Source organism: Thermobia domestica, chromosome 11 (assembly GCF_964235325.1).
Source record: "Thermobia domestica chromosome 11, izTheDome1.hap1.1, whole genome shotgun sequence".
Classification (NCBI taxonomy): Eukaryota; Metazoa; Arthropoda; class Insecta; order Zygentoma; family Lepismatidae; genus Thermobia; species Thermobia domestica.
Genome location: NC_137464.1, coordinates 227189809 through 227215363, shown reverse-complemented (window position 1 = coordinate 227215363; position 25555 = coordinate 227189809). Strand labels below are relative to the sequence as shown.

General features: G+C 35.3%; 1 protein-coding gene across 1 annotated transcript; it reads right to left on the bottom strand.

The window, feature by feature from the left end:
• Nucleotides 1-273: 273 nt before the first annotated feature.
• On the bottom strand, nucleotides 274-25510 carry LOC145664781 (uncharacterized). Its single transcript, XM_081731739.1, has 4 exons — nucleotides 25408-25510; nucleotides 16794-16943; nucleotides 9775-10006; nucleotides 274-555 (listed from the first exon to the last, which is right to left on the bottom strand). The coding sequence occupies exons 2-4, from the start codon at nucleotides 16937-16939 to the stop codon at nucleotides 394-396; spliced, it is 540 nt and encodes a 179-aa protein (XP_081587865.1). The 5' UTR covers nucleotides 16940-16943; nucleotides 25408-25510; the 3' UTR covers nucleotides 274-393.
• Nucleotides 25511-25555: the final 45 nt, after the last annotated feature.

The following is a 25555-nucleotide window of genomic DNA, read 5'->3' as shown; positions in this document are numbered from 1 at the left end:
CTTTGTATTTGGATAAATGTTTTCTGTTTCTACACGTTTGTTTGCAAGCTTGAATTTCATACTGTTGCACTATCATGGTTGTGCGAATCCATTCATTTGCTGCTCGTAGGGGAGTGAGCAAATAGTTCACCTTTCTTTCATTTGTAAAATCATTTTGGAATTGCTGTACCGGTATATTGCTGCCATGTTCTTTTTTTTATTTTTTAAGAAAAAAAAAATAATTATTTTATTTTTCACGAAAATCAATAAATGATACATAACATAGTTATATGATATAGTTTATTCTTAAGCATCTTAAATTATATACACATAATTTTATATTAATTGTAAAAGAATCTAAGTAATAAAATCCAAAATTGTTCTTGAATGTTCAATAAAATGTTCAATAAAATGTTAGTTGGTCGCGAGTTCTTCTGGTTGATTTGGGTAGTTGCTTGGATGAGAAAGAATATCGACAATTTTATTTAAAAACCTTTCCCAAATTTCTTCATTTGGCTTCTTTTTCTTAAAGTTTAAATGATGCTTCAAAAATATTAACAATGCTTCCAACATAAGCTGCAAGGAAGAAAGAACTTACTTGCAATTGGTAATAGAAACTAGTGGTTTCATTTTATGGTTCTTCAAAGAAGATTATTTTTAGGTAACAGTTCCATTGACCTGTCGAGGATATAACCAATGTTTTATTACGATAATAATAATTATTATTCGTTGCTTTCTCCAAGCCTTCGGCCCGCTATACGCAATATATTAAAATCGTGATTTATGTTTTTAGTTTATCCAAGTAATTTGCAGTTGCAAATAAAATGTTCAGCTTTAGATATGGTTACGTACTGTTAATGGTAGTATATTTCATGTGGGTTACCATTAAAGCTTGTTATTGCACAACCCTAAAGGTAAACTGTAAGAAATGTTCGTAGTTCATATACACAATCCTAAAGGTAAACTGTAACAACTGTCTGCAGTTTATATACTATGTACTACCTACATGTTGCTTAGTTAAGAAATTATACTGTGTTTGACATGGAATAAATAATTGTAGATTTTATATAGGGTAAGTCTGGTAGAGATGGACCGTTTTTCTGCCTTAAATAACTGGAATAATTGTGCAGGTAGAGGACTTTCTGTAACCACAACTAAAGCTTTTACGATAAAAAGAAAATACATATTTCTACCCGAGATTTCTGGCTGACAGGTGCATCTATCCCATAGTAATATGGGTTAGAGATACCATGCACTGTGGAACTGATAGACCATACGCAGAAGCTAACTTGGGACAGATAGATCACTTACATATGTGGTTAAGTTCTCCCACAATGCAAGTGGTTCCTCTATACAAAGAAGGAGGGGTAAGAAGAGTAGTTTAATTGTTTTCGTTCCTGAACGCGGTAAACTTCGTTTTCATTAACACATTCTTCTATGAAACGCACTAGTAAAAAGCAAGAGCGAAGAAAGCTATATCAGAACGAGGAATATAGCTTTCAATGAAATGTGGTTAAAAAATGACCTAGCCGAAATTAAAAAAGAAATCTTGCCTTCTGAAGAAAGGTGTGGTCTTCTGCTTGAGGAAAACACACAGTGTCTAGTATACCTTTTTCATGGCACTACATCAATATTCACACTTCACTCTGATGAATAGTTTAAGAATTATGAATCCAAGTGGTTCATCTCTACAGCATTATCATCACTGTCTACTTTTAAATAAAGGCAGACAGGCAGCAAACCTGCTGCTGGAGCGGCGATTAACTACTAGGAATTAGTGTTACTCACAGATTGATATATACTGTATATTCTAAGGTTTATTAAAGCCCTCACGTGACAAAAGTATATCAGATTCATGAATTACGAAGAGTAACATTGATCTGTCTCTAAAGAAAATATTTTCATTATACACTGTGTCCACAAAAAACACTCCGTGATTTCGATTGATTACAAAATGAAAACTTTTTGCAATATATTTATAAATAAGATATCAGGAAATGTATTAACTCAAAATATTTTTGTTTCTTCCCTACAGGTTCTAACATTCACTTCTTGTTCCGCTAGAGGGTAGTAAATTCAAGATGGTGCTCGCCAAACAGCAACGCAACTATTGAGTTTTGGAATTTCACTTAACAAAGAGCGTTGTGTCCGTGCAATATGCGGTCAGGCGCAAATTTGCTGTGAAACCATCTTCACATGAGTCAACTTCGAAATGATACAACGATTTCGTAGATGAGGGGTGTATCTGTGACAAGCAAAAGCGGTATCCCGGCCGACTACTATTGTCGAATCAAGTTGTTGATTGCGTGAGAGGAATCCTTGTGCGGATCCCTAAGAAATCTGTGTCAAGAACTACAAATCCCAAGAAGCACGATTAGCAGGGTGTTACGCAGACTCTTGCATTTTCATCCATATAAACTGTAATTGATGCAGAAGTTGAAACCTGAAGACCATCCAAAGTGACCGCAGTTCTGCTTGAATCTCCAGCAATTACTCAAAAATGATTATAACCTGATGTCCAAGATCATTTTCAGTGGTGAAGCAAGCTTCCCCCTGCATGGAAAGATCAACAGATACAATGTGCGAATATGGGGATCAGAGAATCCCCATGCCACGCTGGAGGTGGGACGTGATTCATCCAAGTGTAATGTTTTTTTAGCCATATCAGAATGGAGAGTTTATGGACATTTTTTGAAAGTCTAACTGTGTCTGGCGAAAGTTACCTGGATATGTTACGGAATTTGTTGTTGCCATAACTTGCTGAGGTAGGTGACTATTTTTTTCAACAAGATGGAGCATCACCGCACTGGTATCGCAATGTCCGTAAGTATCTCAATGAACTCCCGTCAACAAATGGATTCGTCATGCTGGACGTAATGACCAAGAGTTTCTCCAGTGGCCTTCTAAGTAATCGGATCTTACTGTATGTGATTTCTTCCTGTGGAGGTATGTTAAAGACAGTGTACGTGTAAAGAGAGTGTACGTACCTCCACTACTCCCAACTATGGAAATTCTGAAGGAACGAATCACGCCGGATATGCTTCGAAGAGTGTGAAGTGAGCTTGATTTATCGAATAGATGTTTGCCGAGTAACACATGGGACTCTCATCCGGTACCTGTAATGAACATATACCACATTATGTGTTGATATAGTTTTAGACAAAAAATGAACACAAAATTTCAAAAGGTTTTCATTTTATTACCAATTTAAATCGCGGAGTCATTTTGTGGACACGCTGTATTAAAAAAATATAAGATACCAAGATGACAAAATGCATACAAACGTAATCTTTGTGCCTCATATCTTATTTCTTCACATTAAGTGCACTACAGAGATATACAAAGGCATTTGTATTTTAAATTTGAACTGAGTGTTCGGAACTCACTAAAAATCCATGTTAACCTGTCCGAATGGGAAATATTCTTACACGGGAGGGTCCCACAAGTTGTCGCTAAAATCTGATTGCCACATAGCACATCTGATAGAGCATCATGCGAAATGAAAATGAGCAAAATTTACGGTGCTATGGACCAGAAGAATAGGAACTACTAGGCTTCAGAATTTGAATATCCAATAATTATAGTATGGAATTACGTACGATTAAAGTAAATATCTTGAAAACCATTAAAGCGATCAAAACAAAAGTTGCACGATATAATGAGAACAAAATGCCCTATCGAAAACCATAAACAGTGTTGCTATAGGTGAAGCAGTGTTGCCAACTCAGCACAAACATATTTTGTTTGAAATAGCACCATATACAAGTGCACACAGATTTAAAATGCACTATTATCACTAAACATAATAGTGAAGTGTAGTGGTACAGTGTTTCACACAATTGGAGCTATGTGTGCTGAAAATGTACAATGGAGAAGTCTGATATGTGGCAACAGATGGTGATAAAGGAATCTGGGTCTCATAGTATGAATTTAGTTCAAATGCATAACACAGATAGTATAACATAGCAAAATGTCAGCAGTGTCACAAAATATTGATGCATTTGAAAAACAAAATTGAGTGATGCCATTTTTACGTTCTGTATCAGCTCCGAAACTATATAGGAGTGTAAAGTGGGATCCGAATCACTATGAAAGAGAAAGATTACAATGTACATCCAATATCGGATCTCCCCTACTCTCGAAAAGTAATTCCTTCGCTATGTTACCAATCACTTACCTGTGACCCATGATAAAAGTGGATCTGAAAAGGTAGGGGATCGCATGACATCACACTGTCCTCGTGCTTTCTTTGCCCATTGTACTTTTTGAGGAAGCGCGAGGACGCGAGGAAGCGTTCTAAGTGATCAAGCATGTGCCACTCGACCATCTCCACAAAATCTATTTTTTTTATGAATGTTTAACCTATATCAGGGTACTTCAAAACCACAATTAATTACTTTTTTTCAACATCCCATGGCGACACAGCGGCTGCCGCTATTTTGCGATTTCTCCATTTTAGGCGTTAACTTTGTTTTGAATATCTCAGCATGTATTTGTACTACCAAATTGAAAATTGCTGGATATCTCCAAGTCATGCAGAGCTAAAACTTTGATCTCTTAACATTCTGGCCTAAAACCGCTTGAAGGGGTGAAATCAGGGTCTGCAGTAGCAACATTTTTGGACATTGAAAACATGTTTGGGAAGAGGAAACAACTGATGTAGAGATCTGAATTTGTGTGTACACGTAGTCCGGGGTCATAAGTTAATACACAAAAATTTACAGACCTGTAGCTGCTCCCAAAGGCCTGAAAAAAATCGTAAAGTTGGGGAATTATGCCAAATTGGCATGTTTTACTGTCCAATATCTCCAATGGGCCTGGATAAAAAAAATCTGAAATTTTGTGAATAGTTAGTCCCTTGGTATACCATAACACACAACAAAGCGCGTTTTGTGTTTTTGAACAGAAGGGGGTCAAAGTATTAAATAATGACGTCATATTCTAGGAGGTGTTTTGTTTATAAATTCAACTGGAATTTTTTTTTCTTTTTTTTTTTTGTGAAGTAAAATAAAGTGGGATGAATGGTTAGTTCAGTCAAGGCTCTCAAGCTCGTTTCTTTCCTTTAGTTGTAACACTGTCTTATCACATCCACAGCAGCACTGATGAAGAATGCCGCTATCAGCAGAAGGCGAGGAAAATCAAAATGCACACTTGACAAAAAAGTCCGTAAGTATTCCTTGCTCTTGCTGCTTGCTATATCAATGATATTCAGTTATGTTTATTCTTGTTTTAACTGTCAACATGCAGGAGACTGTTGTCCTTTCGTTTGATCTACATTCCCAAGTCAGTGAACACTTACTCGCTGTAAACACTTATTGTGGCAGTAATATGAGTGCGAGTATTGTTATGTTGTAGAGGAAATTTGTTTTCAGAAGTCCGTGTTACTTCGTATAGTAGGTTTACGATTTTTTGGAGATCAGAATACAAGTTATTATTGACTATGAGTTCCGTAGGCTCTAATGCTCCAAAATGACACCCTTTTGGCACCAGAAGAAAGTACTAACTTCCCTGTAGAAGATTGTGTCCGATAATGGATACTGCCTCTATTGCATGCTCGCTTTATTACTTTCGGAATGGGGACGTGGTGGCTCAGTGGTAGAGCGTTCACCTCTGGTACTTGGGGCCTCTGGTTCGATTCCAGCTCGCGACAAGTTAACTTTGTGGTGGACAAACATAGTTTGCGTGGGTTTTCTCGGGGTTTTCTCATTTCCTCCCACTTTCTTTATTCCACCATTTCATTTATTTCTCATAATTACCGTTTCCTTTAGCCTAACCGGCATAATCGTGGGACGTAAAACTTAAAAATTTCATATTTTACTTCCGGAATGTAATAGCACACCCATATTTCATTCCAAATAATGAATCTCTTCTGAAAGTTTGCGGAGTGGCAAAATCTCGTCACACATCAACACATCCTGCTTCAGTTCGTCTATCAGCTGGCATGATACCATCCTGGCGCACACATTTCGAAATCTGAGCACAGCGTGGAAGATGTTATAGATTGAACCACGACTTATGCCAGTGGTTGTAGCTGCTTCATCCAGTCACTCTGCATTGCCCCTTATCACAATTTCAATTTACATAGAGCAAAGACGGTAAGTGATAACAAGCAATTATTTGTTGGTATAGATTCAGCGTCCCAAGCATAGGTTCTATCTGCGCTCCTTATTCTTATGTTGAAACCGCAAGTGGTACACGTATCACTTACGGCCAAAATATTGGATCAATAAGAGCTAGACATAGAACACTCACTTCTGGTGGGTGAGATTTTTGGCTGGACCCGAGCTCGTACCAAGTTTGCTTTATGGTGGACAACAGACAAACCATATGTGTGGGTTTCTTCCGGGTCCCTCCCTTTCTTTCATTCAACCATTTCATTCATTGTCATTATCATCATCTTTTATTCGGAACACAATGATAGGACGTTACAAAAAAAAAAAAACATTCATGTCTCTCGGTTATGCCGTGTAGGCTAAACGAGACGGTGATGATAAGAATGAATGAAATAATAGAATGAGAAAAGTAGGAACACACGGGAAACCTTGAGAAAACCCCCACACACATGGTGTTTGCCCATCATAAAGCCCACCTGGAAAAGCTGAGATCGAACCAGTGATCCCACATACAGGATGTCAATCCTCTACCACGGAGCCACTGCAGCTCCGGAGTAGAAAAAGGATTTGCATTTCTACTGCGTTTCTCAACTGAAGATATACATAATTTATTTTCATTATAGGAAAAAAAATAATCAAGCTTTACGGTTTTATGATTTTTTTTAAATACTAACTAGGGAAGGTCGTGGGATATTACTCTGACATCGTAACGATATTAATTTCAGTCGACGACTTTTTGCATATGAAACAATTAGGCAACCGGAGAAACCCTCGTTCGCAAGCGTGTTCGAATTATGAGCATTAAAAGCTCAAAATTGAACAGATTTTGCAAAAAGTTTGAAGAACCATTTCTTGAGATAGACGCTTCAGTTTTGGCATCAGGGAGTTCTCCTGGATGCCCAACACAGTAGTAAGATCAAACCTTACGCATTTTGAAAGATAAGGGCAATTATTTGGAAGGGTATGAAGGGTAATGGCGCCTTACACCTTGCAAATTCCCCCATTTGGCATACTGGGTCAATAAGCTAATAAAATGTATTTGATACCCCTATTTGACTGTATTGTTATTCAAATATCACTTTCTGTGTAGCCTCCTTCAAATTGAACCAAAGCATTTGTCTTGAAAACGCTTTGCAACTAGTGCAAAATTCAATGAAGAACGTCGTGGTATTCACAATTAAACTTGTGATGATCTATATTGTAGTGTTCTTCCCAGACAAGTATCCATGGGAGGTCTAGGGGCCCGGACTCCCCTTAAATTTTTACTGCCGCCCTTAAATTTTCACGGTAGGCTTGCAAATGAACTATAATATGGTGATGATCAATAATATGGTTGGATCGCCCCCTCCCCAACATTTTTGGGCTGGCTACAGGCCTGATTCTTCCCCTTCTGTAGCTAGGAGTGAGACCAATATTTTCTCAAAAAAACTCTGTCACCAATGTGTTGTTTTGTCCGGATCAGTTGTTTACCAAAAATTTTGCACTGGGCCATACTAAAATATAGTATCATATGTGGAAAACGAAAATCATGTTATTGTTAAAATGAAGTTAAATCAAATAAATTATCTACTAAGGCTGGCATTGAGGGTGAATACGAATATTAGTTTATACCACCAGTATTTTATTTATTAGTTAGATCCTAATCGTGCGGAAATGCGATCCAAACAGCTCAGAAACTCCTGAGCGGTACTTCAAACCCTGTCGGCTTATGCTTATGCATGGCAGAATACGGTGTTCTAATATATCATCGCCAGCCATGTACTTAGTTTTCAGCGAATTGGAATGTCGATTGTGGGGAAATATTGGTCAAACTCTAGGAAATAATCTAAGATATTCAATTGGCCGAAAAATTTAAAGAAAGAAAAAAAATGGTTAGCGGGAATGTGCGCTCAAAATTGTGAACCAGGTGACTTATTCTCGAGAATACCGCTGTTTGCATACATCATCGCTAGCCGATTTTTTTTTTTTTTGGTTTGTTTTTTGGTCACATTTCTCGCAGAATACCGTAAAATATTGCCTGAAATTTTGCCACTATTTTCAAATAATCGCCATTAAAATCCGTTGAAAATTATAAAAAATGGTTATGGATGAAATATTGAAACACCGTCTTCCATAATGAATACCATCATGTCCAATTGTTTTCTTGGAGTATCCGAACAAGCTTGCGCTCGAGGATTTCTCCGGTTGCCTAATTGTTTCATATGTAAAAAGGAGTCAACAGAGCATAGTGTCAGTATGAAGCCAGAGTAACACCCCACGATCTTCCCTAGTAAGTGAAATTAATTAGTATTTTCCACTAATAAGTTGAGGCAACTATTCGTGTATATATGAAAGCTCAAAAACATATATAAATTATTTTCAAGAATATATAATATTTTACCTAAGCAAAATGAGTTTCAGCAAAAATAAATAAATAAAAGAAAGGAAAGAAGAAAACAGAAAGAACACACATTACATACTTAATGTTCAAAATGATCGTCAAAATAAACTACCTTTGTATTACACGTGTGCATAATATTTACCTGGAAACAAACAATTAAAAATTGAAAAGCTGTTTCTTCAAATTATTGTCCCTTTCTCTTCGCTTCCCTTGGCTCTTTGATCTTTTACTTTGAGTTGGATTCTTCTTTTTTTGTATATGATTCCTTCCCTTTCCCCATTTTCCACTTTTATTATTTATAATAGTTTTGTCACAATTCACAGGTTCCGCCTCTGGACTTGAAACGCTAACAATGAATTACCCTACTACTGTGACTGCAACAGTAAACATGCAAGTTTGGCAACGAAGCATTATGGCGTCCTGCGCAAGCCTGAGATTCAGCCGCTAAAACTATTTACTTAAACATAGAATTATATTTGGATAGAATGTAAAACATAACACGAAAAATGGTAATATAATATCCATATTCCGTAATGAGACAACTACTTATAAAATAATTTATGCTTGTAAGTAAAAATTTCATATAATTGAGCACAGGAGTAGCAAAATCTAACAGCAAGCGCCATCTTACGTACTCATCTTAAAACTCATCAAGTTTTCCTCTTATATGTTACTTTTTTAGATAACAGAATACATAATCACAGGAAATAGTATCTTATGTTGTAGCTGATGCGTAACTCTATTTTATAGTGCAATATTTATAATATGTGCCATTTCTTTACGAGTTGGTTAAGGCAATGAACTAATGCTTATACTGACTTCCGGGTAGTGATCCACCTTAATTCCAATGATTTCACAATTAACTGTCGACAATACGAGTTAGTTATCTTTTAACTCAAACGGTTTTCCAATTATCTTACGACAAGAGAAGTACATTATCTTTTAATTGAAATCGTTTCACAATTAATTGACGACAATAAGTGTTCATTATTTCTTAATTCAAAAGGTTTCCCAATTATCTCACGACAGTAAGAGTATATTAACTCTTAATCTCTTAATTCACAACTAACTGACGACAATAGAACTAAGCTGAAATTTCTGTGCACTAATCAGAAGTCGAAATCGAGAAGATGTACGCTAAATTACACTGGAGCTAAAAAAAATACACACACACACACACACACACATATATATATATATATATATATATATATATATATATATATATATATATATATATATATATATAATATCATTATTATGTTATTTTCTCCTACCATCTTACAAGACTAGCATAATTACCTTGAACCCGACCTCAGGAACTTCTACACCTTTCCGTTCGTGGATACTTTTTACGTACTTAATCTTATTAATTATATAGTTGGAACTTCCTACATTTGTTACAATGTCGCTAATATGATATATAATATTGATGGCCTGTCTTTGGAAAGCTGGATTCTTTTCCAGTAGAGGATGTGGGTACTCTCGAAACTTGGGATAAACTTCCTGAAATTCTGGATGAGCGTCCATGAATCTGTAAAACAAAAGAAAAAATAGCAAGAAATAGATTTGCAAAATTCTCTTCCATCACTTTCTTACAATAACTTACTAACTTTCCATCTAACTTCATCCTAGTTTTGTAGAACATGCATTTTCTCATAAGACACTTATAGTCAGGAATAAAATGGCAATTATTTTATTGGGTAATGCTAGTCTATAAGCATGTACCCAGTTGCCATTTATCAAGTAACATAAAGCGGTACAATAAATGTTTGAAATAAATACGCCTCTTAAAGACAAGAAGGTACCCTGACCAACACCTGCTCATGCGCCCTCATGGATTCCATCGAACGTCTTGCGTTATGTGGTAAAAAAAAATAGTAGGGTCTACCCTGTAGAGGAAGTTCAGCTATTCTGTCCCCTTTCGGGTAAACTATACCCCATCTTTTTCTTGCAGTGAGTTGGCAATTTTATCAGAGGAAATGAATTTCGTACCTAACCATATGTGAAATCTTTCAGAAAGGAGGCCATTGAATGTAGGTCAGGATATGCAAATTTATGTCTATAGGTTTTGAAATTTTGCAAAGGAAATTTGTTTACAGTATTTTTGCTGTATCAAGAAGGACTTGCTGCTGTATGTTACGTTGTCTTGGCGTGACCTTACAACAAACATTATACCAAATAATAATAATAATAATAATAATAATAATAATAATAATAATAATAATAATAATAATAATAATAATAATAATAATAATAATAATAATAATAATAATCGCTGTTGACGCGGCTAAAGTAAACTCCTTCATGGTGCTTAAGTGGAGTAGGGTCCAATTTGCCATGTACTGTCAGGAAAGCTTCTTTATTGACTGTTTTTACTGAATTTATGACTGTCACAACTAAGTTTATGAAGTCAAATTTCAGTATAGACCTTGGGTAGAGTGTCCGGATTCAAAAGTCCGCAGGGGACAAAAGTCCTTTTCAGGGTACTTTTTGTTGTAGTTGTGCAACTCTGCTTGTGCTGCAGAAAGATTAAATAGCGGCGGTGTACTGTCCATGTTAGTAAAGGTATGCGGTGAAATTTGTTGATACAATGAGGTAAATTACATTTTGTCTTACTTTGAAGTAATATTTTGTTTTATGGGAAATAGTACTACGGTCCGTGGAAGAAGTCACGACTTATTTTGTTCCTGTTTCATATGAAAACACTTCTTGAGTAACAATATACACTATCTTCCCTTTTCCCGGTATCAGTTATTACATCAGCATTTCATTGTAATTAAAACAAGTGCGAATGGGTCAAAATTCCGATTTTTGTGGGACAAGAATCCGAACGCGGACTTTTGCCCCAGCTATCAAATTTGTAAATAATTTTATTCTTAAATTTAAATTCCAGTTTATCACAGCAGACCTATTTAGATTCGTTTGCTATGTAGGCTTTCTTTAGCTTAACTAAAGCTATGTAGGCCTATATGGAGTTTGATCTTTAAATTTGGGCAAGCCACGCTCAACACTGATTAGTGCACCGATGGCACCAAGGGCACCATTCACATTTCAGCGGTGTAAACAGAGCCTAGGATTAATAGTCAGTAGTGCTAACACATATCTGTTTGTATTGCTGAATCCATCTGTTGAGGTGTGAAAAGTACTCTTGGAGTCATTTGGTTCATCGGCTTTGGAGTCATTAGAAACACTACAAAAAGAGCTACGTACTGTTCGAAAAGAAAAAGAGAAGAAGGGTCCTAAGAAGTCAGCCTCACGGAAGAAATTGTTTGCATCCGCTGTAAGTTCAACTTCAAAAGTAGTGGAATATGTATGTTCATTGTGTAAAGGCAAATATGTCGATCCACTGGATGAGAACTGTATAGTGTGTAACTCGTGCGAAGAATGGTGGCATCATGATTGCACAGCTTATGAAGGAGGCCAGTTCGTATGTGACAAATGCCTAGACCCAAGCCTGGTTTTGTAATTATTTCACTCCATAATTTTATGTGCCTTTCTTAATAAGTGGGATAATTTCTTCTTTTACTCTAAATTTGTTGATGAAAAGAAAAGTTCTATACGTTGTCTCTCTATTGAGGTTTTCTTAAGTAAGGAGGACTTATTTTTTTCTTTGTATAACTTAACACGAACAAAAACTTTATGCTTCGTATGTTCGTGTGTGTGTGTGTGTGTGTTTTAAATAAATAACTGGGATAGCCTAATTTCTTCATTTAGTGTAACTTAATACGAGGGGGAAAATTCATGCTTTGTATGTGGTATTCGTAAATGAGTGGAATAATTTCTTTTTCTTTTCCCTAGTTTAACTTTATCAATACGAAGAATAACTTCATACTTTGTATGTTTATTGAGTTTTTCTCAAGTGAGATAAACTTATCTTTCTGCTTAGTCTAACTTTTTTGTTAATGCGAAGAATCACTTCATGCTTTGTATGCTCTTTGTTTATCTTAAGATTCTTGTAGAAAACAAAATAATTCAATAAAAATGCCTATATGTCGGTTTCCTGCTTCGTGTATTTCAGCGGACTTTTGCCCCATTGCGATAGGACTTTTGCCTCCTATATTGGGACAAAAGTCCGAATTTGTCCATCCTTTTTTAAATTGGTGTATCTTATTAAGTAACAAATTAGTAGGCTTTCTAGCACCTTCAAAATATAGAGGAATGTTCACTTATACTTTTGTGCGAAATTCGTTATTTTGCCGTTATATCTTTCTGCTCCAGCGCAATCCAAACACCAAACTGCGGATTTTTGTCCCCGCTTACTCTACACAAGCACAGATGCACGAAGAAGTTTCTTAGGTTACTGCAGGATTATTATAGCTATTGGAAAAGATGTTCATTGGAGTTATGAAACATTACTAAAGTAAAGAAGTCAGTTAAAAAAAGAGAAAACAAAAAAAGAAAGAGGGAAAGAGAGAGAGAGAATGTGGGATTGTGGGATTGTTGAGATGCAATCTTCATTAAAGTACAATTAAGAGACAGTAAAGATTTCTGTAATATATTTGATTGGTAGGATTTGAGTTTAGCGCCCTCTTCAGCGCCGAGGCTATGAGACGATAACCTACTAGGACAAGGATCGAATCATATGAGCTACAACCGGGAACTTTTTTTTATATATATATTTTTGGGGAACTTTAGGTGTTGCAATTATTTTTAATTTCACCCAGTTTCCAACTAAAGTTGTTCTACGGTATTATATGAAATCATATACGTATATGCGTTTGTCGTATGTAAATTCTAAATATCACGTATCCCTCTTCCCACCCTATAAATAATCTTAAAATCTTTCTTTTTTCTTTCTGAAAACTCTGGCAACCCTACACGTAAGGAAACAAAGAGGACATCAAACAACGCAGCATAATCGCGAAAAGTTCCTAAAATAACCCAATTATCTGTATCGACGCATTACATTTTTGAACTTATTCTCAAAAGAAAAACAATCTATTATACAGGCACTTTGCAACAATGTGTCTCTTGAAGAGTGGGACAATCCTTAATAGTAATTTCACGAAGACTTCAGCAGCATGTATGGGTGAAAAGTTATATCCATTTTTATTAACTCTTTCCCGTGTTGTCATATTTTCGTCTACAGAATGCACTATTAATAAAATAATCTATTATTGGAAATTTATAAAATAGGTTTACTATACCGAAAGCTTTAAAAAAAATGTACATATGAAACTACAGGAGAATTCAAAATAAATGGGATAAAAAAGTTACTTCTTATTGTTGTAATGAATTTATTTTGGAAATATCAGTATAACATGTAAGTTGAATTCTCCAAATTTCCTTTGACAATGTTGAAGAACTTGCTATTTTCTAAATTGCCCACTAGTGGCGCTAATATACAAAATTACGGCTACCGTTGTTGTGCGGCATTTTTATTTTATTCTATATAGAAAACTAGCAGCGTTCACCCCGCTTCGCTGCGGTCACCCCGGAACGCAATAAACTTTGTTACTTAGATAATTTTTACTTTTTCGCTTTCAAGTGATATGATAAAAACCATAGTAGATTGCAGTAAATGTTAACATTATATCGCCTGTCATTTATGTTAACCCGCCGAGTGACACGGTCATGCGGGTTGCATATAAATACGTTTATTTTTACCTATGATGAACTAACAAAGGATTTGTACGTTATGGACACTTGAATGGTCAATTATCTCAAGACACTGGTAATTAAAAATTAAAGTGATATGATAAAAACCATCTAGGGTCCAAATCCTAATAACCCCCCAAAAATAAAAGAAATTGGTTCAGCCGTATTAGCGTGATGAGGGAACAAAGGATTTGTGCGTTCTCTTTTATATATAAGATAAACCTGTTGGTTATTTATCACTAGAGTCGCGGCTATGGAGCCAGGCCCGTAGCCAGCCCAAAAACGTAGGGGGTCCGGCTGAAGTTAAGGGGGGCGATCCAACCATATTATAGTTCATCGCCATATTATAGTTCATTTGCAAGCCTACCGTGAAAATTTTAGGGGGCCAGCAAAAGTTTAGGGGGGCCGGTTCCCTCTAGACCCCCCTGGATACGGGCCTGTATGGAGCCATGTCGACTTTATCACTAGAATTACTCTAAAATTGTTTCTTTTCTTTCTTTCATTTAAACGCCCCACGATTATAGGGTCTACTCTTTAGACCAAGGAAGACGGCGTTCTAATATTGAAATTGATTCTAAAACTACAGAATTTGCTGTAACCAAAATGACTTGGTCATGAGGACGTATAGCCAGATCTAAGTAGAATTGTTAACAAGAAAAATTGTAATGAATAACGATGAGTAGTGGTGCCAGGCATGTGGTGCCATCCCTGCTGAAACCTTGCGCCAAACTATGCAGAACATGATTGTCACAACTAGGATCTAACGAATATTCTCGTCAAAGTGCTGCCCATCTAACAGATATAATCTTCAAACACTGAGAACACTACAAAACTCCTGTCTTTTGACAATGTGTTCCACACACTTGGTAATACGTGTTGCGTTCAACATGCTCCACAAATGTATTTTAAATATGTCCCATCAATATTGCCCCTCTGTATGAATTGTTTTAATTAACTTAAAGATTGTATCAAACTAAAAATTTTCTAAAAGTGAAATTGTGTAAAAATGAAAACTTGAAAAATGTAAGAGCTTTAAACTCTGTAGTCATCTGTCCAGGCGCCATTTCATTTACTGACAAAATTTCGTAACCGAGCAGCACACCAGTGAGTGAAACAGTGTGGGGGATAGGCTGTTTATTCCAAGGGATAAACACTAGATGGCTAGAACTTGATTATCGTTTAGACCTCTGCTGCGTTACAAGAGAGGTTCATATAGAACATTCGCGAATATCTATGATTGAATGTGAATGTTTGTTAAAATAATAAACGAGGAGTGTTGGGAAAGTCATGTCTATGGTGGCTAACAAGAAAACCAATGAGCTGAGAAAAAACACGTTATTATTTCCCAATGTAATCAACTTCCAGTTTTACACATTGTCTCCATTTTGTTCCAGTCAAAGAACTGAACCACAGCATCCATTACCTGCTTGTCGCTTAAAAATCGCTGGTCCCTGAGGTATTGTTTTCAAATGACGAAACACATAATAATCACTTGGTCAGGACTGTAGGGTGAGTGGAAAAGTTGAGACATTTCCTGTTCTGTGATAGCAGCCTGCACAAAATGTGATGTGGGTGCAGGCGCATTGCCATGAAGAAGCAAAAATTCGACGATGTGCATCTCCGAGTCGTTCATTCTGAACTGCTCGGCGTAAATCTTCAAGTGTTTTTTTTTTTTTTTTTTTTTTTGTAAGTAGTCCTTGTGATGGTATGTACCTTTGGTATAGCTTCAAGCAAAAGAATTCCTTCCCTGTTTCAGAAAAGTCACCATAACATTGTCAGCCGATTTCTTTGCCCTGAATTTTTTTGGAGTTGGTGACCCCTGATGCTTCCACTGCATGGACTCTTGTTTATATTCTGGGTCATACCAGTGAGCCCATGTTTCATCCCCTGTCACTACATGCTGGTAGAAGTAGTCATCTCCCATAAAATCCAAATTTTCCTGACACATTTGCACCCGAGTTTGCTTCTGAAAAACGTCTAAATTATGAGTAATTCATCTGGAAGAGACCTCTGTGAGCCGAAGGCGTTGGTATAGAATATCCCAAACACAATGAATATCAATCCTTACTTGCTCCGCTATTTCTCTAATCTTTTTTGTACCAATTTTTGTACAATTTCCACGACTATGGATGGTTTTCTTGTTAGCCACCATAGACAAGCATTACCAATTTTTGTACAATTTCCACGACTTCAGGTGAAGTTGCTGTTTTTAGTCGACCACTCCTAGGCTCATCTTCGACGTTTGTTTTACCACACTTAAATGAGCTTATCCATCGTGTTACCTGTCGATGCGACAGTGCATCATCACCATACACTTCCGCCAAGTTTCGATCAATTTCATTAACACTGACGCCCTTACGAAAGAAAAACGAATCACATGTCTCTGTTCTAAATTAGTATTTTCTGGGTTTTAATTAACTTGTTCACTTGTGGAGGCTCTGGCGACCCGGTCACTTGACATTTTTCCTTGAAATCTTGTCCACCTTCTTAAATATGCTTGTCCTTTATGGCCAGGTTGCTTTCATTCACCTAAAAAAAGAAAATGGAGGTAATTAGACATGACTTTCCCAACATTCCTCGTGGAGAGTTTACTTTTTATGTTATATCGGTATTTTTTGCAATAAATTCAAAGCAGCTGTCACAGATAACTTTTCATTTTGTAGATACAATTCACTTTGAATTGCACTTTATTTTCAGCATGAAATAAATAATATGCTTACAGTCGAAAGAAGAGCAAAGAACACCCGTAGGGATGGTTTTCTATTTCCTCCCAGTCTTTCAGAATAACCCTCTTCTCCCATTCATGTAAGTTCAAAACAGGATCCATCATCTCCTCATGTTTCGGTTGCGAAGAGCACGTGCCCATGTTTCTGCAAAAATAATTTACTTTACATTGTATTGAATTGAAATGTATACTTTTTGGTTAAATGAATGCACTTAGTCATAATTATACTGGTTTAATATAACGTGCTTAGGTCACATAAGAATCACAATAAAATAATTTTATTTTAAACATCATCATCAATGTTTACATCAAGTTACAACTTGGCATCGGTAAGAATTTCCTTTAGAGGGCTTTCATTAGAGATTACTAATACAGTATATATAGGGTGGACATTTTAATCTTTCCACGGAAATATCTCGAAAACTGTTAAACACAAATGAACCAAACAAAAACTCAAATAGGGAATGCCAGGGAGCACATGAAACGGTATTGTTGTGGTGCCTCCCAGGGCTACCCTTCATGGGGGCCCGGGGCCCAACTTTAAAATTTTAAAGGGACACGTGGGGCGAGTGATACCTCGTTCGATAAATCTATAAAAACTAAAAAGCGTTATGGCAAAAGATATGGCCGCCAAGATATGGTGCCTGTATCAGGTAAAACGTCCAGTACTCTAATATGAAAACGGTTGAACATAAATGGACCGTATAAAAACTCAAATAGAAAATGTCATGGGGCACATCGATTGGTATTGTCGCAGTGACTCCTAGGGCACCCTTCATAGGCGCCCAGGACCCAACTTCAAAATTGTAAATGGAAACATGGGGTGAGTGATATCCTGTTCGATATGTATTTAAAAACTAAACAGTGATATTGCAAAAGATTGTTCATATAGGCCACCGTTTTCAAAATCACCATCAAAACATGGTATCTATATCAGATAAAACGTCCAGTACCACTAATATGAAAACGGCTCATATTAAAGATATATGAACAGAACAAACATTCGAATAGGAAATCACAGAGGGTATTTATCATTCCACGGCTTGAGAATAATATAACGGAGAAAAGGATTATTAAAGTATAATTGACATAATGCAAAAGATGAAATGTAATTCTTAGAAAATTATCTTTCCGATTTCCCTCTGTAAGTGGTTGAAGCAGGAATGAATGGTAAAATCTCAAATTAGAACCCCACTTTTACTTGCAATAGGTATGGTTTGTTTGAAACACTTGTGTGTACAAATTACTGGTACTGTAATGAATAAAAATAAGATGAAATTCAAGTTTCACCCATTTGTATTGCAAAGTGTGATTCGATGGGAAAAAAGAAACAACTGAAATGAGAAGCAAAGGTTTTAATAATACTTTTTTTGGAAGTTGCAAACATTTTGCCTGCCCCTGATAATTTAACGCAATGCGTGCAAGATGTTTGGGAGGTATCTACATCAATAAATACCTTTCGTTACTGAGGATCACAACTGAGACTACAGCTGAAAGTTGTTCGGAGTGTAACTGTGGACATTTCAGTGAAGCTCATAATCTATCCCATGCAAGAAGACATAGAAGGAAAAGAATCCAACCAGTATCGTGCAAACGACTGTTGAACAAGACCAACGTTTGTACACATTTTTTCTAAAATTGCATTGATAGACAAATCTGTTTCGTATTTCAATTGATTCATATTTGCACCAAATCATTGCCTACAATCAAAATGGAAGGTACAATTTAACAAGAATTTTACACACTTTATCCCATTACACAGATATCTATCCCTTATAAAAACATATTTCAGATAACTTTGTTTCGTAGTTACAATTTGCAAACTCTAAGGTTCTCATTTGCAATTTCACTGTTCCTTCCCGCTTCACCAACTTACAGAGGGACGTCGCAGCGATAATTTTCTAGGAATTAGACTTCCTCCTTTCCATTGTAGGACTCTCACTCTAACCATCCTTTCATCTGTTGCAACATTCCCAAGTCGTGGAATGATAAATACCTTCTGTGATTTCCTATTCGAGTTTTTGTTCTGTTCATTGTTCTTTAACCGTTTTCATATTAGTGGTACTGGACGTTTTATCTGATACAGGTACCATGTCTTAGTGACCCATACGAACAATCTTTTGCAATATCGCTCTTTAGTTTTTAAAGATATGTCTAACGAGGTATCACTCACCCCATGTTTCCATTTACAATTTTGAAGTTGGGTCCTGGGCGCCCATGAAGAGTGGCCCTGGGAGCCACTTGAAGCATTTGAATACTATAATGAATTCAACTACATAGTTATTACATACATTTTGAAATTTTTTCTACTTTGTCACTTTTTCTTTTATTCCATTATTTTGTATTTAATATTTTACTGCCTAGGCTATATATAGGATGTTCTGAAAATGGCGCCCACCGACTACAGAGTATTACTTTAGAAGTCAAAATAAAGCGAAATATCTATATGTGTCTATATCTATCTATCTATCTATCTATCTATATAATTGAATACTTTCGTGTTCTCGTCTGGAGGTGTGAATTGCACTATGTGGCAACGTTGCAGATAAAGAACCTCAGAGAAGATCTACCAATCCATCAAATAGTTACATCGATTCTTTCCAGATGGCAGTTAAAGTTGATAGACGTTGACGCTAGCATCACTTATTAACGTAACAATTGATGTACCTGTTTGATGGATTCAAGAAGCAATGCTAACGGTTCCAAGGTAATCTGCGACGTTGCGACATAGTGAAATTTTGATTCCCCATACCAGGTAAAAGAAGTCCCGGAGGGTATATGATTATACATCATTTTCCGCTTCATTTTCACCTGAATAATAGCGCTCTGCTGTCCGTGGCGTCATTTTTAGTACACCCGATATATCGGAAATGTTTGTAAAGCAAGACTAAAACCAAGGAGAGAAACATTATTTTATTTGAGTGAAGAATACGCGTATGTTAGAATTGTGAATCTGTTTATTGTGTTTACAATTTATTTCAGAAATTGATAGCAGACTTACAGGTATTTACTTTTTATTATCCATTTTATTTTAGCTTAGTCAGAAGCAATATTAAAACATTCTGACAACGAACTCTTTTAAATAAAATTAAGCAATTGCAAACAGTTACCTTTTGCGTCCTTAATTTGAAATTTATCAACTAATATCAGCATTACTACATTTCCATCACACGCACGAAACTAATCTCGATCAAATATTTATCAGCATTTGTAGTTTCGATATCTTGAAGCTTTAATAGCGTGGTTTTAATTTCAACCATGACGTCATATTTGCGAATTGATAAAAAAAAGCACTTAATGCTACGAACGCGGTGGCTCAGTGGTAGAGTGTTCACCTCTGGTACATAGAATTCTTGGTTCGATCCCAGCTGGCGCCAAGTGAGCTTTGTGATGGACAAATACCGTGGGTTTTCTTGGGGTTCTCCCGTTTCCTTCCACTTTCTTCATTCCACCATTTCATTCATTTCTCATCATCACCGTCTCCTTTAGCCTAGCCGGCATCACCATGGGACATAAAACTTAAAGATTTTATTTTCACTTCATTTAGTGCTACGAAAGATATTCCAAATGTGTAATTTTGTACTGTAGAAGTTCGAAGTAATTGCTATATTGTGTTATATAAAGAAATACGAGAGATATTCTTAGTACATTTTCATATAAGTATATTTCGGACTTGTATACATACACTTCAGAAAGTATTAAAAATATATTATGTAAAATAAACAATTTTTGGTGTTAGGTAGAACACACATTTCAGATACTACGAGTGTAGTGTTCTGTTACGTTAGGAAGACGAATATTTTACGAAGTAACATATATTTTTTGTCACGTATATTGTAATTTTACATTTATAAATTTTATTAATGGAAGTTTCGATATTTTAGCACGACAAGTATATATGAAACTTCATTTATGAACAACTATCGACATTCACAAGACGAAAGTATCTTTCCAATATGTCCCTGTGAACTAATTGATCCTTTCGAGATGTCTATATTATATACTTATCTCCAAGACTATCAGTATTGTAAAACGGAGATGCAATATAATGCCAAGTACAAATAAATTTTGTTAACTTTATATGTTCAACATTGATTTACATAAAGAAATAATAAACACTTCTGACCAGAGTATATACACTTGTTTATTAAAAACTAAATTCCAGTGTAACAGTTTCAACAACGTAACGTTGTCTTCATCAGACACTAACTAGTATTGCAGTTAGTGTCTGATGAAGACAACGTTACGTTGTTGAAACTGTTACACTGGAATTTAGTTTTTAATAAACAAGTGTATATACTCTGGTCAGAAGTGTTTATTATTTCTTTAGTGAGTTCCAGAGTCGTGATGGATAGAGTTGCATTGATTTACATCTTTTCCAGAGTTACAGTATGGATGCTGATAACTATTAAATATTTTTAATTTCAACAAGTCAAAATATATTTTAGCAATGTGTTCAATAATAACTAATTTATATTTTCTCTTGGTAACTTTTAGATCAACCTATATATATACATATACATATACATACATGTATATATATGTATGTATATGTATATGTATATGTATATGTATATGTATATGAATATGTACATGTATTGAATCTTTAAAAGGTAAAGGTACTAATAAATAAGTCATAACTAATATGAACTACATACATACAATGATTAGATGTTTTGCAGCCATGTATTGGAAAAATAGAATTTAAGTAAATACTTGCCTGATGAATATTTTTTTAAAGCTTTTCCAGTTATCCAATTTTTTTTGGAAAGAATATTCTTTTTAATTTTACGAAACAAGGTGATATCTCTATGTTCACATAACAGTTTCACGCAATTCTCTCACATTTTCATGCATAAAATTATTTTACATATTATTTTGTGCATTACCATGGGTGAGTAAAAGTGTCGATATTTTAATGTTTGTATTTCCTTACGTAAATTTCGATAGGTGTTTATTTAATACAAGTTAATTAAAATTTTTACCATTTATGTATATTTTTTCCTAATATTCACCTATATATTTTGTTTATTTAAAAAATGAAATAAATGTTAAATAAACAAATAAAAAGTGACCGAACTATGGATACATAAACTCTTATAACCTCATATAAAATCAATATTTATTATCATTTATTCAAAGTTTATTACTTTAAAATATATTTAAACCAAATAATGAGAGACTAAACGAAATTTGAAAATAATAACTAATATGCTCTCTAATAAGCATATTTTTAGTGAATAAAATTCTCACACAATCATCATCATCATAGGTATTCTACCCATATTAGCAGGTCACTTGCTGCAGCTAAGAAGCTTCCATGCTCCACGGTCCTCCGCTAACCTCTTCGTCTTCACGTATGATCTTTCTGTTTTTATACATCCATTAATTGTAGTCTTCTTAGCCCCTCCCTCTCTTTCCCGCCACCATACCCTTTAGGACGTCCCTCAGATACAATCTCTTCTTAGACAATGTCCCAACCAGTTTCTCTTCTTCTTCCTAATAATATATAAAAGTGTTCTTTTCTCACCCACCATTTCTAACACTCTCCCATTCGTTTTCCGCTCGACCCAACTAATTCTTTCCATTCTTTTCCACACTCACATTTCGAAGGCTTCCAGTCAATTTTCATCAATTTTACGTGATTTCCACGTTTCCACCCCATACAGTACACCACTTCACACGAAGCATTTTATGAGTCTTTTTCTCAAATCTTTATTCAAAGTCCCACAAAACAGACTTTTCTTCCTCCTAAATGCTTCTTTTGCCATTCCTATCCTTGCTTTTATTTCACGTTCGCACTTCATGTCATTACTAAAAATACTACCCAGATATCGAAAACTATTCACTTGTTCTATTTTCTCCCCTCCCACTTTTATATTTGACACAGACCCCTTCGTTTCAATCACCATGGCTTTTGTCTTTCTAACATTTATTTTCATCCCATATTCTTCAAAGCTCTTCCTCATGTTAAAATTGATTTGAGAATTAAATTCTCGCAGTGTTGAAAAAATGTTCACACTTATTATTATTATCTATTATTAATTTATTAATCCTTATCCCCACTTCAAGAGAATATTGGAATCATTTTACCAACGTACAACTTCCCTCGAGGGAAGAGAAGTTCTGAAGAAAAGATATTTTTCAATGAAATCTTTAAAGGAATATCCGAATTCAGGAATTTTAAGGGAAGACAAACGAACTTCCAAATATCAAGTGAAACAAATAATGCCCCAGTTTACTAATTGACGAAGAAACACACTTCGATCATAAATATCTTTATTAATGGATTAATCCCTAGTGATATTTACCAAGATTTACGCCAATTTTCATCTGATGAAGTGTCGTGCGAACAAGTTTCTAAATTTTACTTTTCTCCAATGTTTCCGTTATTTCATATCACAGTTCAAGTTAATCATATCGTCGAAGAGTGTTGCCAATGAGAAAAAGATTTATAATCTAACAATGTTGCCAAATATAATTTTTTAGTAAACATACGAAATTTCAAAACCTTGTTTCAGTGAACTTTGAAACAATTTACAGCCAGAGTTCTTCATTTATTTTAGTAGTCTACAAGCAAATTATTTCATGCCGAGTGTCAGTTGTAACCAGTCCATGGTTCCATGATTTTTACTCGAATGTGCAATGCATTTTAACCCCATTTATTTGTTAGTAACATTTCTCGTTTTCTGTGAGAAATCCAGAAGTTAAAACATTCTGAACTTATTAATTTTCTTTTCTCCTTTTCGCAACAAATAATGAACTTTTTTATTCAAGAGACCAGCCAGGTGCTTTTCAAGACTGTTCGTCGCTAAACATCTTTTAATACGACACAAATGCGCATGTGAACAAGATTGCTGTGTGAATCTCAAAGCGTAACTAGTCGGAAAGCCAAACGAACTATAACACAGTCAGAATTACCAATTCATTATTATCTTTCGAACTATTTTTTGTATATTGTTAACCTAAAACATTCATTGACTTATATTTTCCATTGAAGTTAGTTAGAAATTACAAAATTTCAGCAGCACTTTCTGTTTATTAGTTTAAAAGTTACAAGGAGATATCAAAATAAATGGCCCATCCTGTATAGCTATGTATTGAACTTGAGAAGGCTATTTGTTATTCATTCATAGGACAATATTAAATGAGACGTTTCACAAAAGATAGTCTAACATTTTGTACGTTCTTTCTATAAAATTAAAAAATTGGTTGATTTTAAGACCAATAACATTTTTATGTCAAACAAATGCTTATTGATTATGTTGTTTCAGGTGGAATTTATCAAATAGTGTCTCACAACTTATATATTTCGAGTTAGAAACTTAGTTTTGTGTGATCAGAGAAACATTTCTGAAGAGCTGCAAGGAAGTTTTTCTTTCTTTTTCTTTCTTTTTTTTTTAATCTGTCGTACAGAAAGAATGTGTTTTATGTTAAAACCTAAAATTACAAGTATTTTAGAGTAGCTGCACAAGGTATATTGCTAATATAAGTGATTCATGCCTCAAACCAGAACTTTACAAGGGAGATCGGAGTGTTTTTAAATTTTTCTTGACTATTTTCTTTGCAGTATTTTTCCTTAGTTCTAAATTTTACATACGCAGTTGTATACATTCATGAAATAACAAGGGCACATTGAAACTATCAATGTACTCCAACCCTTTCTGTATTAATGTGCTCCAATATTCTTTAGGCAAGAGCTTAAAGAACTTAGTAGGTAGTATAGAAAATTGACCTATTAGCCTTCTCCTCCCACTATATGGTAGTGAAACAGATATTTTCTCCGAAATTCGGTGTTGCCAACAAAATTCGAACTGGACGACAGCTCTCGGTGAGAATAGGGGGCGAGTAAAAGCTGATCTTCTCCGTCATATGGGTAAGGAATGGAATGTCTTAAATGTTTCGGCGAAGAAAAAAGTAGTCTGGAAAGTTGAGTGCTTGGTGTTATTTGACACTTTCAACCTGCTTTCAACAGAATATTTCTTCTTCTGTTCAGAAGTCATTAATCATAGTGTAACGGGGATCAAAACTATGGCAACGTTGTTGGACACACATTAAGTTACAATGTCACTAGTAAGAGGATACGACTGTTCGGACAGTTCCGATTACCACCCACTAAGGACATCTTCTTGTTGCGGCCATTATAGCACCTTTTTTAGTCCAAAGGTAACAAAAAAATGAAGTTTCATGGTTTCGCTGAACTGAGACTAACTTACACACAAAGAATCAACCTTTCTCACACAATAAAACTTTTTCTGAAAATACTCTACAATAAATAATCCCTATAAAGGCTTACAAACAGGAAATTAAAAGCTTACTTTGTCTTCAAAAAAGTGACAAATAGTCAAGAAAAGAAATTCGACGTGCCACTTCCATGAACTTTCACTCGAATAACAGTCGACATTCAGTGATGCCAAGCACCTACGCCTCAAAAGTTAATAACTCGTCTAGGAGAAGATATCTACGATATATTAATGTTCCCCATGTACCAATGTGCCTCCCTCTCCCTTACATGATCTGAAAACTACGATATATCAATGTTCCCTACGTACCAATGTATCACCCTCTCCTCTACAAGATCTCAAAACTTTTACAATTTTGAATCTTACCTTAACTGGCCAAAGCAATGACGATCTAGCAACTTAGTTCATAACTTCAGCAATAAAAGAACATTATTTTATTATACATTGGCATTTCAAATTGATATTTCATTTTAAACATAAAGCATAAAATGTCTTAGTAACACAGTCCAATAAA

Bases quoted from the DNA above. Each gene is read 5' to 3' on its own strand.
- LOC145664781 (XM_081731739.1), bottom strand. From the start codon at position 16,939: ATGGGCACGTGCTCTTCGCAACCGAAACATGAGGAGATGATGGATCCT. The intron at 10,007-16,793 runs GTAAGCATATTA...TTTGTTTTACAG, and splicing joins TCTTTGCTCTTCTTTCGACT to ATTCATGGACGCTCATCCAG. The intron at 556-9,774 runs GTAATTATGCTA...TCTTCCTTGCAG, and splicing joins TTCCTGAGGTCGGGTTCAAG to CTTATGTTGGAAGCATTGTT.